The 19,110-nt window shown below is 40.6% G+C and overlaps 1 protein-coding gene across 17 annotated transcripts in view; it reads left to right on the top strand.

Annotated features, from left to right (window-relative positions):
* DLGAP1 (DLG associated protein 1) overlaps nt 1-19,110 on the top strand; it is a 951,759-nt gene that overhangs the window by 631,670 nt on the left and 300,979 nt on the right. For 4 of the 17 annotated variants that reach the window (XM_073006446.1, XM_073006447.1, XM_073006448.1 and 1 more), the window contains exon 2: nt 10,164-10,277. The exons of the other annotated variants lie outside the window; for them this stretch is intronic. In XM_073006446.1, coding sequence (XP_072862547.1) covers nt 10,164-10,277 — 114 coding nt within the window. The remainder of the gene's footprint in view (nt 1-10,163; nt 10,278-19,110) is intronic. 17 annotated transcript variants of the gene reach the window in all.

Raw genomic sequence — 19,110 nt, 5'->3', positions numbered from 1 at the left:
TTCTTCTCTCATTACAGTTTTTACCATCAAAAGGTTGGCATGATCTAGGTTCTTGGTGTAAAATACAAGATGTGTTTTAAAATACAAGATCTATACAAACCTATTTGTATAGATCAATGCCACTTACATGTCTCTATTACCACCTTTCATTTGCACTGATAACTTGAATGAAATATGTCCTGGCACAGGCTTGATACAAAATATGAAGTTTCCAAAGGCTGAGTCCCTCCTATACACAGTAGCCATTCCTTCATGTTTGTCTTCTACACATTGATATAGGGAGATCAAAACAGTTTCACAGAAATTGTTGAAAGGTATTCGTTAAGAGGTCAATGGTGAGATAAATAGTTCCAGTGTGGTGAATGGGGAAAGTGCACTGGCCTAAAAGGAGATCTGAATTCTAACCCAGTGCTGCCACTTATTAGCCATAAAAGCTGTAACTTACATTCTGGGTGTCAGTTTCTTTGTTTGGAATGTGAAGAAGCTGACATTTCCCAAAAGATGATTTGAATAGATATTAATGTGAAGAAAAGGAGTTTGAATTTGAGAAACTGAGTGCTGTATTCAAAATTCTATATTGGCAGACAACCTAGAATCTTTAAGATGTTCATATGGATGGAAACTCTTTAAGAGAACAATACAATATCAAGCATCTCCCAAACCCTCTTGGAACCACATTTCACAAAACATTTCTAAGGACTGGTGATCCAACAAACCTGTGTGTTCTGCACATGCATCCCAGAACTTAAAGTATAATAATCATGAAAAAAAAAAGGATGGGTGATCCATAAAATGTGCTTTGGAATACACAGGCTGAGATGACAGTCTTCAGATTCTGTTTGACTGGTCCTGCCATGATCTGGTGATGGGGCTCTCTGGGCCTGGTAGAGTTCAGTTGACCCTGCTGAGGGTTGTGGCCATGTTTCCCCGAATATCTCCACAGCAACAGCCAACTGCAGCTCCTTGGATGCCAACAGAGCCTCTCTTCTGGATACTGGTCATGCGTGCCCCTCCACACACATGCACCAGCAACTTCGTGCACGGGGGTTTGTTCCCCCATGATCCCTGTTTGCCCACGTCCATTGCCAGGTTTCTTCCCTGCCCTTGGTGGAGGAAAATCTGGTTATGAAAGGTACCCATACTTTATTGCTCTGTTGAATAAAACAGGTGCAACCTGGGTGATGTAATTAGAGATTTCATGAGCACTTTTACTTTATTGTATGTTGTTTTATTTTATCCTCTGCTTAGAACTAGAATTATAAGAATGAATAATGGTCTCTGCCAGACAAATGACATCATCCCTCCTCTCAAGTTGCTTGCAGATTGGTGGGTGAGACAGAGCTATAAACAAATGGGTTTAAAACAATGTGATCAGTGTTACATTAGTAGTATGTGCAAGTTGCTACAGTAAATCTTGATTTTTTTAAGATTAGCTCTATATTTGTTTTATCAAGGCAGGGCATTATGGAATTCTTGGTCTTTCAGAATATAAAGGGCTTAAATAAAAGATGAGTCTATAAATTTCCTACTTATTTATTTATTTATTTATTTGTTTATTTTTGAGACGGAGCCTTGCCCTGTTGCCCAGGCTGGAGTGCAATGGCACGATCTTGGCTCACTGCAACCTCCGCCTTCTGGGTTCAAGAGATTCTCCTGCCCCCAGCCTTCTGAGTAGCTGGGGTTACAGGCATGCGCCACCATGCCCGGCTAATTTTTTGTATCTTTAATAGAGATGGGGTTTCACCATGTTGGCCAGGCTGGTCTTGAGCTCCTGACATCCTGATCCACCCACCTTGGCCTCCCAAAGTGCTGGGATTACAGATGTAAGCCACCACACCCGGCCAATTTCCTGTCTGTTTACCGTGGTGGGATGCTTCAGGTGACTGTAGATTTTCCTCTTCATTTGTCGACAAGAAATAAAAATTCCATGAATGACTCTTTTGCTCTTAAAGAACATTGTCAATGAAATTGACATGCCAGGCACCTTGCTAGGTGCTGGTACAGAGCCAGTAAGAGGCTCACTCTGCTTACATGGCCTTTGTGCATCTGCTGATCAACTAGTGAGGTGGTGGTCTTTACACTCATAATTCCTCAGAAAATAAACGGGCACATGCAGCTCACAACTGAAGAGAATCTAGATATCAATAATCACTGCAGTGGCCCTGTCTGCCCATAAAGTCTCCCCCTCACTGCCTAGAAGCTGCCACCCGAATTCCTGTCTATATGGTTAGTTCTGTGTAGCCATGTGCTGAGTTTAGAGTACCCAGTGCTCAGTCAAACCCTAATCTAGGTGTTGCAGTGAAGTAATTTTATACATGTGGTTAAAATCTATAATTAGTTGATTTTATGTAAAGAGGATTACCCTCAATAATGTGGATGGGCTTCAACCAATCAGTTGAAAGGCCTTATGACCAAAAACTGAGGGTTTTTTTGACAAGATTCTGTCTCAAGACTGCAGAATCAACTCCGGCCTGAGTTTCCAGCCTGCCAGACCACCCTGTGGGTTTCAGACTTGTTACTTTCCACAGTCATCCCAGCCAATTCCCTCAAATAAATCTTTTTTTTTTTTTTTTTTTTCCTGTTCTGTTCTGAGAACCCTGACTGATCCACAGTCCCCTATACACAGGCCTCTAGAGATTCCCCTAAGTGAACTAATCTTCCCCACCCTCAACCCCCTCCCTCCCCAAGCTCAGAGAGTCTTGGATCTATTGCACAATCCATTAAGGGTCAGTTCTATTATGAATGAAACCAGCTTTAAGGGTTTGCACCATGTGGGAACTTAACCATCATTTAAACATGATTTCTACATGAAAAAGCAACCTACAAATACCCTTTGAATTAGTTGGCATGTCATATATTACTTTATATCATCTTATCTTTATAATCAGTCTCTGAAGTAGGTATTTCTATCCTCACTTCATGTTTGAAAACCTGAAATTAAAAGATGTTCAGGTAATTAGGCCAAAAATCACATGTCTGGTCTAAGTAGAGTCAGATTTGAACTCAGGTTGACCTCATATACCGTATCCATTGCACCATCCTCCTTCCTTGTAAGTGAAAGACTACCTAAGTAAGAATTACATGGTAGAAAAATATTTTATTTTCTTCTGTGCCACTTTTAGAAGCATTCTCTATAGAGAAGGGTTTAAACATTAGCTAACATTTATTGAGGACTTACCATGTACCTGGCTCTTGTTTTAAAGATTCTTTAAATGAAATGTCTGGGTGAAGTTACATATCGTTTTGGAGTTGGGCATTTCCAAATCCTAAGATATTGTTAGTACTAATGATTTTCCCAGCTCCATCAACTTTGGGTCATAGATATTTAATGAAAGATCTCTACTCCTGTTTTTAAATAATCAATGTTTCATATTGACATTGAATACTATATAAATTATAATAAAAAGATGGAATTGTTCTTGAATTTTTTTTTTTTTTTGGTAGATTTTGTTTAGTCTTTCTGTCCTTTTTTTTTTTTTTTTTTTTTCGAGATAGAGTCTCACTCTGTCACCCAGGCTGGAGTGCAGTGGCATGATCACAACTCACTGGAGTCTTCAACTCCTAGGCTCAGGAGATCCTCTCACCTCAGCCTCCCAAGTAGCTAGGACTACAGCACATGCCTCCACACCCAGCTAATATTTAAATAGTTTGTTGAAATGAGGTCTTGCTACATTGCCCAGGCTGGTCTCAAACATCTAGGCTCAAGCAATCCTCCTGCCTCTGCCTCCCAACATGTTGGGATTACAGGCGTGAGCCAGTGTGCCTGGCCTGTCTTGTTTTTAAAAATGTTTTGAACCCCACTGCCCCTGGCCCCCAGAGGCTGATGTACAAGAACATGAAAAAGCATTTAAACATCATGCTTCCTGCCCTAACTCTGCACATGTGATAACCCAGGTGATGGACTCACTTCATCCGGGCGGTCATCTCCAACCCTGGCCAGTGTTTTCTCTGACTCTTGGCTACACAGGGACCCCTTTAAAAAGACATACAGGTCTGTGTTTATTCTGAAGACACAGAGCTTTTAAGAAATATTCTTCTACACGACTACAATGAGTACAGAAGTACAATCAGTAAAAGTAAAGGTAACTAAAGACCAAGGAGCTCAATTCAATAAGTATTACTTTAGGGTCTCAAAACTATTTTTCGACAAGCATCTATTAAGTGCTTGCTTTACAGAAGGTACTTGAGGAGGAATGAAGATGAGTAACAGTGTCTCTCTGATTAATAATGAATATGGCAGAACCCTGTGGCAGATACTCTAACAGTAGCACTTTTCTAAGCAATGGTAGCAACCAATTAGTGGTAGTGAAATCTGTTTAATGGGTCACAAATACCTTTATGTTTAATTAAATAGAATACAATAGAAGAGAATGAAAATAAAGACAGAGTGCATGGCATGCCAAAAGGTTAAGTGTTTCTCTCTGTCTTTCACTTGTATACGTGCTTATACTGGTTTCCAAAGTAACATGTATTTCTTACTGTGAGATGTAGCCAAAAGCTATTTAAAAGCCACTGCTGTAGAGAGAGAGAAAAAGAAGAAAACAAAAGCCTTGCTCTCAAGAAGTTTGCATCTTGCTGGGAAGATAAAGCTATTCATGAACAGCAGAATCCTTTGTCTCTGGCAACTGATGACTAAGAGATAAAATTAACATTGCTGACTTAGTGTCCCATGGGATTAAGATCACGGGAAAAAGTCAATGTGACAGTATGTTACTCCTTTCTCTTTGAAAAACTTTCTTCACTCAGCTTCCAGGACAGACAACACACCCGTGTTGATCCTGCCTAGTTTGTGGTTTCTTAGCTCCAAACTTCTAAGGGTGGAGCAATGCTGAGAGGACATGGCTCCTGGACCATTTCTCTTTTCTACCAACACACACTCCTTAGGTCAACTCCTTCATTCTCAGCGTTCTGAGTACCAGGTGTCTGCCCACAGGGGTGTTTGCAGCCAGATTGCCTGAAGCCCCAGTCTTAGATAGTTAGCTACCCTGTTCAACATCTCTGCTTAGATGACCCATGGGCATTTCAAACTTCCTACATCCCAAACTGAACTCCTAATCTCCGTGTCTACTCCTTCTTTAGGCCTCATCATCTCAGCTAATGGGAATTCAGTCCTTCCAGTTAATCAGGCCGAAAACCTTGGAGTCGCCCTTTACTACTTACTGTTTCTCAGTCCACACATCCAAATCATCGTTAACAAACCTCCTGGCCCTATCTTCTCCCTCCACTACTGCTCCACCCTGGCTCCTCCCCTTTAGTTACAATCTAGGTTATTACATGAGCCCCCAGGGGTCTCTGATTCTCCCCTTGTTGCCCTTGAGCCATTCTCAATTTGGCAACCTGAGTGATTCTCTTAAACTAGAATGTGTCTGTGTCTCATCAAAGCCTCCATTCTATTCCCATCTCACCCCGAGTAAATGCCACAGCCCTTACCACAGCCTATAAAGCCTCCTGAAATGGACCGCCATAGCCCCGCAATCACTGTCCTCACCTTCTGCCACCTCTCACTCCACTCCGCTCACCTGGCCTCCCGCTGTGTGCATGGCAGTCCTGCCCTTCCTTCAGGACTTTCTCATTTGTGCTGCTTTCTGCCTTGAGCATTCTGCTGCCAGACCCCAGGGCAGACTCCCTCACTCCATTCAGTCAGTACCTAGAGGTCTCTTAACGTAGCCTCCGATGATGACACTGTTAACATTGCCTATCCTACCACCCTCCTGTCCTCCACACACTCTTTCCCCCATTCCTGCTTTCATTTTTCCATAGCACATATCATTGCCTAACATACATTTTGCTTGTTTTATTAGTGGCTGTCCTCTCCCTTCCCCATGAGGGCAGAGCTTTATTTTTTAATTTTAGATTCAGGGCGTACATGTGCAGGCTTATTACATGGATAGATTGCATAACACTGAAGTTTGGGCTTCTTTTGAACTCACCATCCAAATAATGAACAGAGTACCCAGTAGATAGTTTTTCAACCCTTGCCCTTCACCATCCTCTCTTTTGGAGTCCCCAGTGTCTACTGTTGCCATCTTTATGTCTGTGTGTACCCATGGTTTAGCTCCCACTTACGAGTGAGAACAGGCAGTATTTGGTGTTCTGTGTCTGCATGAATTCATTTAGCATAATGACCTCCAGCTGCATCTGTGTTGCTGCAAAGGACATGATTTTGTTCTTTTTTATGGCTACGTAGTATTCCATGGTGTATATGTACCACATTGTCTTTATCCAACCTACCATTGATGAGCACCTAAGTTGATTCCGTGACTTCAGTATTATTTAATAGGGCTGTGATCAACATGTGAGTGCAGGTGTCTTTTTGGTAGAGTGCTTTATTTTCCTATATATACTCAGTACTATGATTGCTGGGTCAAATGGTAGTTCTATTTTTAGTTCTTTGAGGAACGGAGATTTTTTTCTTTGCCTATCAATTGCTGTACCTAAAATAGCACCTGTTTCATGATACAGTCCTCTCTATGTATCTGTCAGTTCTGCATCTGTGGATTTAACCAACCATGGGTCAAAAATATTTGGAAAAAAAAAATTCACAAAGTTGCACAAAACAAAACTTCAATTTGCTGTACCCTGAGTACTATGTTGAATCCACACAAATGAAGTGATGTGCAGGCATTGTATTAGGTATTACAAGGAATGTAGAGATGACTTAAAGCGTATGGGAAGATAATGCATAGGTTATATGCAAATACTACACCATTTTATATCAGGAACTTGAGCATCCATGGATTTTGGTATCCTGGAACCAGTCCCCCACAGATACCATAGGACGACGACTGTATATACTCCATAAATATGTGTTGAATAAGTGAATGAATACTTTTAAAGCATTTTGATAAAGTCACAGAAGAAGTGGCACTTTTAACTGCAGCTTAACCACGAAGTAATCAGTTTAAAGTGAAAGAAGAGAACCCTGTAATGAATACTCCAGTTGGAACACTTCCTTTCAATGGACCTTGAGCTAGCCCGGAAGCGGTGATTTGGATAACTATTGAGTGTATCATACTCATCTGTACACATATTTGTGGGACATCCTCTGTTCATTATCGATACCTTGCTGCCTGTGGAAAGTAGATTGAAACGTAGTTTAAAGTACACACCCTCAAGAGGCAACTTCCCTGTATGATGATTATGAAAGTGGAATTTTGAATCACACATGTGCATGAGGACACCAAAATATTATTCAGTTATTTTTCCGATACCAAGAACTAGATGCATGTGGTTTGATGGTTTCATTGCATTAGAATGGATGGGATTCAGGGAGGAAAGATTATTTTGGCCCATTTGAATGCCGTATGCTTTCAGGTGTTGTAAATGTAGCTTCGAATAAAAAGTCCAAACAGTCCCAAGATGCAGTGGGAATCAGACGATGATGACGAAAAGCAGGAGCTTCTGAGTTGTAGCTCTTCCTAAATCTATCGGGATTTTTGTTTGTTTATAAATGTCAAATATGTAAGTTAATGATTCACAAGGAAGTCTCATTTGAGAAACTTAATGCTTCAAAATTGATAATAGAGAAACTAAAGGAAAATATTTGCTGAAATCTATTTTAAAATTTATAACTTTAAAATTAAGTATTAATACTTGAGATGATTGACTTGATATTTTATAGACTCTAGCTGTACCATTTGTTAATAATAACATTATCAGATTTTGTGTCCTAAGGAAAAAATTCATATACAAGTTTGACAAGTAGTTGGGTGTGTACAGCAACAGACAGATGTGCTGAGAGGTTTATGTGATTTTAGACAACACCGAGGATTAGTGTTGATGAATGATGTTTCCACATGTGGGCTTCTATTGACACCAAGAGGAAGGTCACTAATCTTCTACCCACATCTCTGCTTCTGAACACCAGACACAGAATTCTGGTTTGCCTCAGGGAATTCAATGTTTGCAACTAGGAATTATAGCAACAAACAACATAGGATGTGGTGGATAGACACCAGCACACTAGTAACTATAACAATAATGGAAAGCTATGATGGCTTAACTAACAATTCCAAGCCCACAGATATGCCTCCAATATCCCAGAAAATGAAGTTACATTAAAAACTAAAAAAGGGTTCTAAGTTAGCTTATCTCCTATATAGTCAGTGGAAAAAATATATTTACCATAGACCTAGACCTCTATTTATTGTATTTATTTTATTTTTTTTTTGAAAGGGAGTCTCACTCTGTCACCCAGGCTGGAGTGGAGTGCAGTGGTGCCATCTTGGCTCACTGCAACCTCCTCCACCTCCCAGGTTCAAGCAATTCTCCTGCCTCAGCTTCCTGAGTAACTGGGATTACAGGCGCCCACCATCATGCCTGGCTAATGTTTGTATTTTTAATAGAGATGGGATTTTACCATGTTGGCCAGGCTGGTCTCAAACTCCTGACCTCAAGTGATCTGCCTGCCTCAGCCTCCCAAAGTGCTGGACCAAGCATCTTAAGATTCAGTACTTGTTACAAGTTCCAAAATGCTATGGGATTGTATCTCCCAGCAACTTCACACTTGAATATGAGGTTTAATAGAAAATTACTGTAACAAAGTTTTGAAACTCTTATAGACAGCAGCCTGGTGTGATGAAAAGAGTGTAGAAATTTGAGTAAGACAAACCTGTCTTTCAGTTCTGACAAGCTGTAACATTTGGTGTAAGTTATTTCATACCACTAAGTCTCACTTTTTTCATCATTGCAATGGCATTAAGGTAACATAGGGTTTTTGTATTACGTGAAATTATGTTTGTGTATTAGATGTTATAAAATGGCTACCAGCAGGTCCTAAGGTCACATGCATCCTTATTAACGTATTCAGTGGGAGAGGAGGTATCTTTGTCCTGGCATTTCATGCACAGGTCCAGAGACGCTTGCTGACTGAGTAAGCTTAGATCATTTACCTCTGCCCTGAGCCAAGCAATGAAGCTAGGAAGTGTGATTTGCTGTTTGTCCTACCCTAACTCCTGGGCTACTCCTGAAATACATGGACCTCGAGTTGGGGAGAAAGCTTTTCCCAGAGCAAAGTCAGGAGGCTTGGCTACAAGAACCAAAAGTGGAACTGGGATAGCTAAACCCATACGTATTCACTACAGTCAAAATAGTGGGTAAATAATTAATAAAATTCATTTCCCTTCCTGTCCCTACATCATACTAGAATCTTAGTATCTTAATTGCTATTTCTTGTAAAAAAAAAAAATTTGAGACAAGGTCTCACTGTGTTGCCCAGGCTGGTCTTGAACTCCTGGATTCAAATGATCCTCTCCCCTCAGCCTCCCAAGTAGCTGGGACTTCAGGTGCATTCTACCACGCCCAGCATCTTAGTTATTATTTCTTGATGTGATGTCATGAGGGTATCTTATCCACAGGTAGTGCCCCTTTTAATGTCACCCAGGACCTTAGTAACATTTTCTACTAGTGCCCAAAGGCCCATGGCTCCCCAATCCCTTGGGGACTGCAGACCTAGCCCCTCTACCATTCCCCCGTAGGGCTGTTTATCAGTGGCATGTGCACTTCACACACATATGTTCAACTTTTAAGGAACAGTTTCATCACCAGGAAAGGGGATTTATGGGAACAAACTTCAAACCCAGTAGGAAATTCAGAGGTACTGAGATTTAATACTCGACTCGGCTTCACTTACTTAAAGCTGCTTTTTTACTCGTTTCCTTCATCCACCCTCCAGATTCACCAGATCCACTCAAAACTTATAAACTCCTTTAACACCAGAGACTGTGTTTTATAAAATGCTTTTGGTGTATTTACCCAGCCCCTGCTCTGGTGCTGGGTACCCTGTAGATACTATACATGTTCGTGGGTAAGAATAATTCTATAGGGTCGTGGTAAGCAAATTACCATTATATATCACTGTTTACAACGTTCTATTCTTTTAAGATCATTTAAAAATGTTATTTGGAAGAGCTGTGGCAGAGGGTATAAATTCTATTTAAAGAGGTAGGTATTTACTCTTATCCTTAAAAGGTAATTTTAAGCAATCTAAAACAAATTAAGTTTTCCACCAGTTTCGGGCTTCCAGGGGAGTAAGAAAGGGCGGTTGCCAGGGAAATCTTCTCCTGATTGGGAGGCGACAGTCATGCCTAGGGATCTGCACATTGCATAATTGTAATTTTCCTGTTCTTGCTCTTTTTTTTTTTTTCTGTTTTTGCTATGAGAAGAGCAAGCTAAAAAGGCTAAAGGGACATTTAAGCCAAGTCGCATTTGTCAAGGTGAAAGCTGTGTGGAGCAGAAAAGCAGTTCTCCCAGCTGCAAAGAAGATGCAAAGAAATCGAGTGAGTAGGGAATCTGAGAGCCCACTAAAAGTGCTTAGAAGGCCAACACATTACAGCCATTTCTCTAAAAAGCTGTAGGCAGGAACCAAAAGTCCGGGGCGGAGCCTTCCTACAAATGCTAAGACGCTGTTGGGACGCTTCAAGGCTCCCAAAGCCACCTTTAAAGGTGTATCTGTCCTGCAAGTTTTCTAATCACCCCCGCACCCCCATCCCGAACTGTTCATGTTTGTTTAAACAGCAGCTGCAAACAGTACTTGGTAAGGCAACCCCAGACCAGGAAATGACAACACTCTTTCACTTCAGCATTAAGTATTTATTATTTTGAACACTCTTTTAGCAGTGCTAGAAAATTAGTGGCACAAGAACATTTGTGCTTATTTAAATGGTTACATTTTATTTTAAAAACCACTACTGTTGAGTGGGAGTATGCACCCCATTCTTTTTTTCTTAGTTTATTGGTTCATTCACTTAATCATCACAGATTCATCAGAGGCAAGGTGATATTATTAAAAGTTTTGGTGTCAGACAAATGCACATTCCTACCAATTATTATGACCTTGGGCAAGTCCTTTCATCTTTTTTTTTTTTTTTTTTTTGACACAGAGTCTCACTCTGTCTGCCAGCTGGAGAGTGGTGGCACCATCATAGCTCACTGCAGTCTCAAACTCTTGGGCTCAAGCAATCTTCTTGTCTCAGCCTCTCAAGTAGCTAGGACTACAGGCACATACCACCACCAGACCAGCTACACTTAAAAAATTCTTTTGTAGAGGTGGGATCTTGCTATGTTGCCCAGGCCAGTCTCAAACTCCTGGAATCAAGTGATCCTGCCTTGGCCTCCCAAAGTGCTAGGATTACAGGTGCAAGCCATTGCACCTGGCCATTTTACCTTTTTGAATCTCAATTTTGAAGCAGTAAGATGGAAATAGTAATGCCTATTTCATACAACTGCTGCAAAGATTAAAATAAAGTAACATAGGCACTGCCCCTAGCTCATTGAGATTATTCCATAATTGTCAGATATTTCATGAATGTCAGATGCCCAACTCTCCTTTCATAATGTAGGTTTTTCTCCTCCTATTTACCATTCCTTTTCAAGCACAGGAAAGGCAAAACAGGTTGACCCCTAAGTCACTGCCAAGCACCCTTATTTACCTGGTTGTTGTCATTGAAACACCTTGTGCTTGGGAAGGAATCAACAGCTGCTGAGGGGTAGCTGTGCAAATAGAAACCTATCCCTGATGCCCACCATTCAATTGTGACTTTTCCTTGCTCTACTGTCTTTGTTTGCACCAAATCAACCAAATGCTAAGTTCCTTATTCCCAGTTCTTTGGTTCCTGATGAAATGGAACTTTGCTTTATGCACTCACAGCCTTGGGCTCATCAGTTTTCCTCCCAAATCTCTGCAACCCAGAATAGCTCACGGAATCGCACTGGCCTGCCCTTGTATATTTTCAGGACATATGCTCCATTTCAGCTGTCCCGGCTTTCTAAGTGTCTTCATTCCTTTTGTGGCTCTCAGATTTCCCAAAATCTCACGCATTCTCATTACTCCACACCTCACCATGCAACTTCCCATCCTGAGATAATCCGCTCTCAAAGAGTCACGTGCACATGGCTTCATCTCTCAACCATCGTCTCTCAGACCATCACTGGCACAGACTATATCTATTCAGTTACACTTTGATAGCTGCAGCCCAGCCAAAGCGGGGCACTCAAGCTAGATGCGCTTGGGGAGAGACTTTTAAAACTAAGCGTTCCTACGTCTGATAGAGTAGTTCTTGTAACTTTTCTTTCAAGGGATTGTAACTCGTTATTTGTTTATCAGTTTTTTTCCTTCAGACAGACCTTAAAGCACTATGACATTATTTTCTTATCTGAAATATGTGCTTTGTAGTTTATCAAAAAATAATTGTTACCCAAAAGACATGTCATATGTCATATATGAATATGCTAGAATATGCTAGAAGGGGACGGGGGAGATTCCTGAACTGTCAGTGGCAGACCTCAACTTGGGCACAGTGTCACCCTACACTAGTTACTAATGTCTCCGGACCTCAGTTTCTCTATATGACAAACTGAGGTTATAATATTTACTCCTCATATCCTTCATGATGGTTGTAAGGATCATGAGACATTATGTGAACTTATGATTTTTTTCCAAAAGCATGTCATGATAAATGTAATTGCTGTTATTAATTTGGTCATTACTAAATATGAACATTAAGTTCGACAATTACTATCCCAGAATAAATCCATTTCTTGTTTTTCTTTTCATACATATTTTAAAAGAGTTTCTAATTTATTCTAAGAGCCATAGTTTCCACGTTTTAGCATTTTGGATATTGGGATAAATCATATATTCTATGGAGTGTCAGAATTTATTGGTGATGTTTATTTCTTTCTTAGCAACACAAAAAATGTTGGGACAATTGCATTAGTGTCTTAGATTCAGTAAAACGTGCAGTGACATGATCTCAGCTCACCGCAACCTCCGACTCACGGGTTCAAGCAATTCTCCCACCTCAGCTTCCTGAGTAGCTGGGATTACAGGTGCCCACCACAACGCCCAGCTATTTTTTTGTATTTTTAATAGAGATGGGGTTTTCTATGTTGGCCAGGCTGGACTTGAACTCCTTGCCTCATGATCTGCCCGTCTCAGACTCCCAAAGCGTTGGGATTACAGGCGTGAGCCACCACATCCGGCCATGTGTTCCTCTTTCAACTGAGTTCAGGAAAACCTAAAGTGAGGGGAAATGTCAGCACCAAAAGCTAGTCCACTTCCAAAGCTCCTGGCAGAGACACAAATACCTGTTTGTGCCCGTGGGCCAACTTAGGAGAACCGTTTTCTTACCATGAAAGAAATTTTTACAATTTTGCAAATTATTTTATATATAGTCCATTTGCACTTACATTCTTATACTAGAATATATAGTGGATAGAAATATGGCAGCCACTGCTTTTAATCCACTGCTTTTAATAATAAATGCCACTACTTTTAATGCCCAAGATTTTTATCATTGACCATATTCTTTAAAAGTAGCCATGAAGAAAGCCAGGTGTGGTGGCAGGTGCCTGTAGTCCCGGCTATTCAGGAGGCTGGGGTGAGAGGATCACTTGAGCCCAGGAGTTTGAGGAGCAGCCTGGGCAACAGAGCAAGACCTCATCTCTACAAAAATTAAAAAGAACCAATTGGAAGTGGAGAGAGACTATTTTTGCTCCTAACTTGCCAAAGAAAATTGAAGGTAGGCATCAGAGTCTTGGAAAGCCAAAGTCATTCATCATCAGGTGGTGTCTGTGTGCTCAGTAACATGACAGAGTACAGTGTACAGTGAAGAACTCCCATCAAACAGAACTTTATTAAACACTTCCTATGTGCTTATGGACATTACCTCATTTCATCCACACATAATTCTATGGGATAGGAAACTGAGGCACAGATAAGTTAATTAGCTCACCCAAGGATGTACCTAGTAATTTACCCAGCAAAAATTCAAACCTGGAATTCAAGTCCGGGCAGATTAATTGCAGAGCCCACCCTCTAATTCTTTGGCAATACAGCTTCCCGTGATTTCAGTAAGCTTATGGAGTAGTTGGAGAGACAAAGACAAAGAGCCATGTCCATAAAACAGCACTTCGTGATTATTTAAGTACTCAGTATAATCATGTGGACCGAGGGTTGGGATACTTTCTCTATGAGCCATATTGTCTTCATCGCTACCATAAAGCTCTGCCCTTGTAGCTCAAAGTCAGCCATAGATAACACAGAATGAATGGGCATGCCATGTACCGATAAAACTTTATTTACAAAAATAGATGATGAAACAGATTTAGTCTGCAAGCTATATTCTACTGACCCCTTATATACATGGTACATGCTATAAATTTCATAAAGGAAAAGATTAATTTAGGCTGAAGTAGTTGGAGGGAGTTTTGGGAGAGCAGATTCAACTTTAAGGAAGACTTGAGATAGCTTGAGATGAGCTATGTGACCTGACCCCCTTTGCTTCTCTTGCTCAGTGCTCTCTGACCAGGCTGGCATTTTCATTCCTAGGGCTGCAATTACTCCAGTCTTCTTCTTACTCTAGATACTTTGCACCGGCTGATCCTTCTGCCTGGAAGCTCTTCCCCTAGATCCTTCCAAGGCTGGCTCTTCTGGTCATCAGATCTCTCAGATGTTACTTCTTCAGGGGGCTTCACTGAAGGAGAAGTTGAAGCAGCCCCCCTCCAGCTACCCTGGCACACCCCCTTATCTTATTTCCTTATAGCATTTATGCTTTCTGAAATTATCTTGTTATTTATCAAGTGCTTGTCTATTCACTGTCTCTTCTAGCTCTCCTTCTAGAATATAAATTACATGGAATGAGACCAACGTTTGTATTATTCACTGGTGTGTATTCCCAACACCCAAACCATGGCTGGCAAGTAAACAATTAAAAAATACCTGCAGAAGTGAAGAAATAAGGGAGTGAGACAGGAAGAGAGACAGAAGATATGAGCATGCCCCATTAGGTGGTGTTTTATTGTCTCCTGTTCTGTGACTGAATAGACTACAACCTTCATTAGAATGGCCCATCCTTCAGTGCCCACGACATCATTTCAATTCAGAAAGCATTCTCATCCTGGCTGGGCACGGTGACTCACCCCTGTAATCCCAGCACTTTGGGAGGCCAAGGCAGGCAGATCATGACGTCAGGAGTTTGAGACCAGCCTGGCCAACATGGCGAAACACCGATTCTACTAAAAATACTAAAATTAGCCAGGCATGGTGGTGGGCACCTATAGTCCCAGCTACTAGGGAGGCTGAGGCAGGAGAATCTCTTGACCCCAGAAGGCAGAGGTTGCAGTGAGCTGAGATCGTGCCACTGCACTCCAGTCTGGGTGACAGAGCGAGACGCCATCTCAAAAAAAATATATATTGAAATAATTATTTCAGTACGTTCAAGACTAGCCTGGCTAACATGGCAAAACCCTGTCTCTACTAACTATACAAAAATTAGCTGGACGTGGTGGCACAGGCCTGTAATTTTAGCTACTGAAGAAGCTGAGGCAGCAGAATCGCTTGAACCGGGAGGTGGAGGTTGTGGCGAGCTAAGATCACGCCACTGTACTCCAGCTCAGGCAACAGAGCAAGACAGTATCTCAGAAAAAAAAAAAAAAAAAAAAAAATCTCTATCTTGTAATTAGAGGGTGTTAGCCCTTGATTATGGCCATTTCTTAGTCAAGGGCAGCTCTTCTGGTTTTCCGAATGATAACATGTGGTTTCAGTGATAGATGGGCTGTCACTGAAACACAGAATGCACACTAATCCTCATTTTGTTTTAACAAAAATTAAGATTTCTGTTGGAGTGCTAACGCTTAAACATAATAATTAAAGAGCAATTAATCCTCTTTTCTCATCCATAACTACTGTAAAATCTAACCTGTATTATTTTGTTTTTATTCTTGTTCGTTTATGTTTGTTGAGTCCAACCGCCTCCTAAGCTGGTGCACACACGCAGGGCATCCCACCAGCCTCAAATCAGTGAGGTCCTGCACTTTGTCTCTGCTCCTGCTTTCCTTCTACCAAGACTTCCAGTTCCTGAAACTGCCACCACAGTCATAATGCAGGCTTTTCTGAGACAGCTGCAAGGTTATCTTTTTCTTTGGATTTTCCTAAATCTTTTCTCTCTGTGCAGCTGAAATGGAAACACACAGCAACCTCTGCCCAGCTCACAATAGCAGCTGCAGCCATGTAATTCCCCCTTTCTTTCCAATCAAAAGGGATTAACATTTCACTCTTTGGACCTGGTATGCTTACCACTTTATATGCTTTTTTCTAAAACTATCTACCTAAGTAACGTCTCCCTTTTGCTTTAGCGTTTAAGAAACAAAAAATAAAAACTGACTCGATTATACCGATGGTAATGGCCCTTGCAGTTCAGCAACTGTGTTTTTCTTCTCCAAGGTCTCGATTTTCTGTCTTTACACTTTCCCTAGAACTGATTACTGTATTATTTTATGTGTAATCTTGTTGTATGCTACCTTCAGGTATATAAATAATGTATTACTTTTCAAATTCCACTCCAATGGAAGTCGCTTCCACACAACTTCTTAGCTTCCATCATTTGAAAAGTCTGATTAATTGAAAGATCTACAGGTTAAATACTTCTCAGCTGATTCCCTAAACAACAATTACAGACTGTTTCTAGTAGTAGTTTCCACACAGACTGGAGTGCAGTGGCACGATCTCAGCTCACTGCAACCTCTGCCTCCTGGGTTCAAGAGATTCTCCTGCCTCAGCCTCCCTCGTAGCTGGGACTATAGGTGCCCGCCAGCATGCCTGGCTAATTTTAGTATTTTTGGTAGAGTCGGGGTTTCACCATGTTGGCCAGGCTGGTCTCAAGTTTGAAAAAAATATCTGAACAAAATTTGCCTTGTTTTGTTGCATAAGCCATATGAGCTAATCAGTTTGTCATTACTCTCTGATATACTCCAGAGAGCAATGCTTATGAACTTCACACCGGTATTGAGAAATAGCAAGTGTGGGGTGCATCATCTATGACCCTCAGCTGTACCAAGTTAATTTTTAAAATGTAATTGCTAAGCCTGTAATGAGGCTCTGAACATGATCCTATCTCTGCAGTGAGTCACCTGCCAATGCAAGGAAAACAAGACTGTTCTCAGCATTTACAATTTCCTGAGAAATCTTTGTTGCTGTGGTGATTTTGATGCTTTTACCTAAAAAAGTAAAAACATGACATTGTTACTAGCATAATTAATAAGTGGCAAGTGTATCAAATGTGACGAGCACAAAGGTGTCTGGGACTATAATTGCTCAGTTCTGCAGGTGCCACAAAGCACAGCCTAGAAAGACAAAGAGCATCAAACAGTGGTCAACATATGGCCCTAAGAACTGCCTCTTTGGAACTCAACCCCTTCTTAGCTGTAACTCTGGGTGAGTTACATAACTTTAGTGTCCTCCTTTGTAAAATGGGAATAATAGTAATACACCCCTCCACTGTGTGGATCAAATGAGCTGACATTTATAAAGCGCTTAGAACAGTGCCTGCACACAGGAGCACAATATAAGAATTGATTAAATGAAATGAACATGCTACAGGGTGATGCTTCATCTTGGTTAGTACTTTTCAGAATTAGAACCTACAAAGCACTGTTTTAAAGTCCACGAATAGTAGCATTTCTTCAATCTGAAGTTCTTAGATCTAAACTTTCAAGTTATACGGGTAAATTAACCATTAAAAAGGAAAGAATGATCCTCTTTTAGTAGAACATCTATTCTCACTTCCTTAGAACCTATAATATTTAGAAATCTCTGTCTGATATGTGTGTGTGCTATTGTGGACAATTTTCTTAACACTTTAGATTTCAACGTGATGTATTATGAATCCTAAAATGTTGATTAATGTAATTTTATCTTAGGAGTTAAACACTTCCAACTGTAGTGCTGCTGTTTTAGCTGTGTGTTCTTTGGCAAGTTACTTACCTTCTCTGAGCTCCTGCTTCTCACCTGAGTAAAACAGAAAAATATGCACAGGTTGTCATATTGATGAAATGAGATCTTGTAGGCAAAGGTTTTTTTAGCAGAGTTAATGTTAATAATGAAGTACCATGTTATTTTAATGTATAAGCAGTAAATTGTTAACATCAAAGTATCAAAAGCCTTTTTATTTTCTCATTGCAAACCTGGCCAATTCCAGGGAGCCTTTCCCGGATCCTCCTTTCCCGGATCCTCCTTTCCCATCACCATTACTGCTAACTCTCGTTTCTCTTCTCGTCTCTGTTATAAATATGTTGAGGGCAAGAACCAGCCTCCCCCTTTTTTGGTCTCTTTTACTTAAGCCTTGTGCAGTGCTCTGTGCACGGTAGGATGTTTGCTGTGTTACTTCTTGATGGATAAAAAGAGTGGCTACTATGCATCTTTTTTCACATCATGAAAAATAAAGAAGGAATGAGATCTAGGTTGAGTTCATGTTGAAGTGGAAAATCTAAGAGGAACTTAAGAGAAAGCCACGAAGACGGCTTTTAAAACATAGTGCAATGTTCTGCTGAACTCGGAGAAAATGACTGTGGAAAGAAAAAAAAGAGCAGTGCACTAACAGCATTATTTTGTTGTGGTACCCACAGTTAGGGACTTAGAGTAGGATCCAGCAAAGCAAAAGGAAAGGAACAATTCAGACAAGTAGTAGCTATACCAGGTAAGTCACGGAATCAGAAAGCCAAAAGGGGAGAAACTTGCAAGAGGAGTTATTTGTCTGTACGTGTGTGCATGGGTGTGCAGAGGCCAACAAAAAATAAAAGCAAGAAAATGTCTTTATCTTCCAGAAGGAGATCATTGAAAACCTTTAGAGAGTGCTTTAAGCAGATCTTTGGAAGCTGAATCCAAATTAAGAAAGATTCAGAAAGAATAAGTGATTGGGGAGTAAATGCAGCTGGTGGAGACCACTGGTTTAGGAAGAAGACAGACTGAATATGAGATGGTCAAGTCGAAAGGTTCAAGGAAGGCATAGATCAATCAGAAAACATCCCGAATCTTAAATGGCAATTGAAAACAAATCACTGGAAAGCTTAAATAAAATTGCTCTCCTTTCCAATGGCATTCTTATGCCTGACTCAACTATTATCAGCGTGAGAAAACTGAGATGTACACATGATTCAAAGCCAATGGTTTTAATTTTTCCTAATACATGAGTCATGTTAAAGATTGAGAGACATGGATTTGTATGTATTCAAAATATTCTTGAGCCTATTACAATACAATATTGTTATTGAAAGGTTAATGTCTAAAGTTTCAGATAATTATATTACCAACATGCAGTACCATACCAAAAAAAA

Source organism: Chlorocebus sabaeus, chromosome 18 (genome assembly GCF_047675955.1).
Source record: "Chlorocebus sabaeus isolate Y175 chromosome 18, mChlSab1.0.hap1, whole genome shotgun sequence".
NCBI classification, from domain to species: Eukaryota; Metazoa; Chordata; class Mammalia; order Primates; family Cercopithecidae; genus Chlorocebus; species Chlorocebus sabaeus.
Note: the sequence above shows the minus strand (reverse complement) of the source record. Positions and strands in the feature narration are given on the sequence as shown.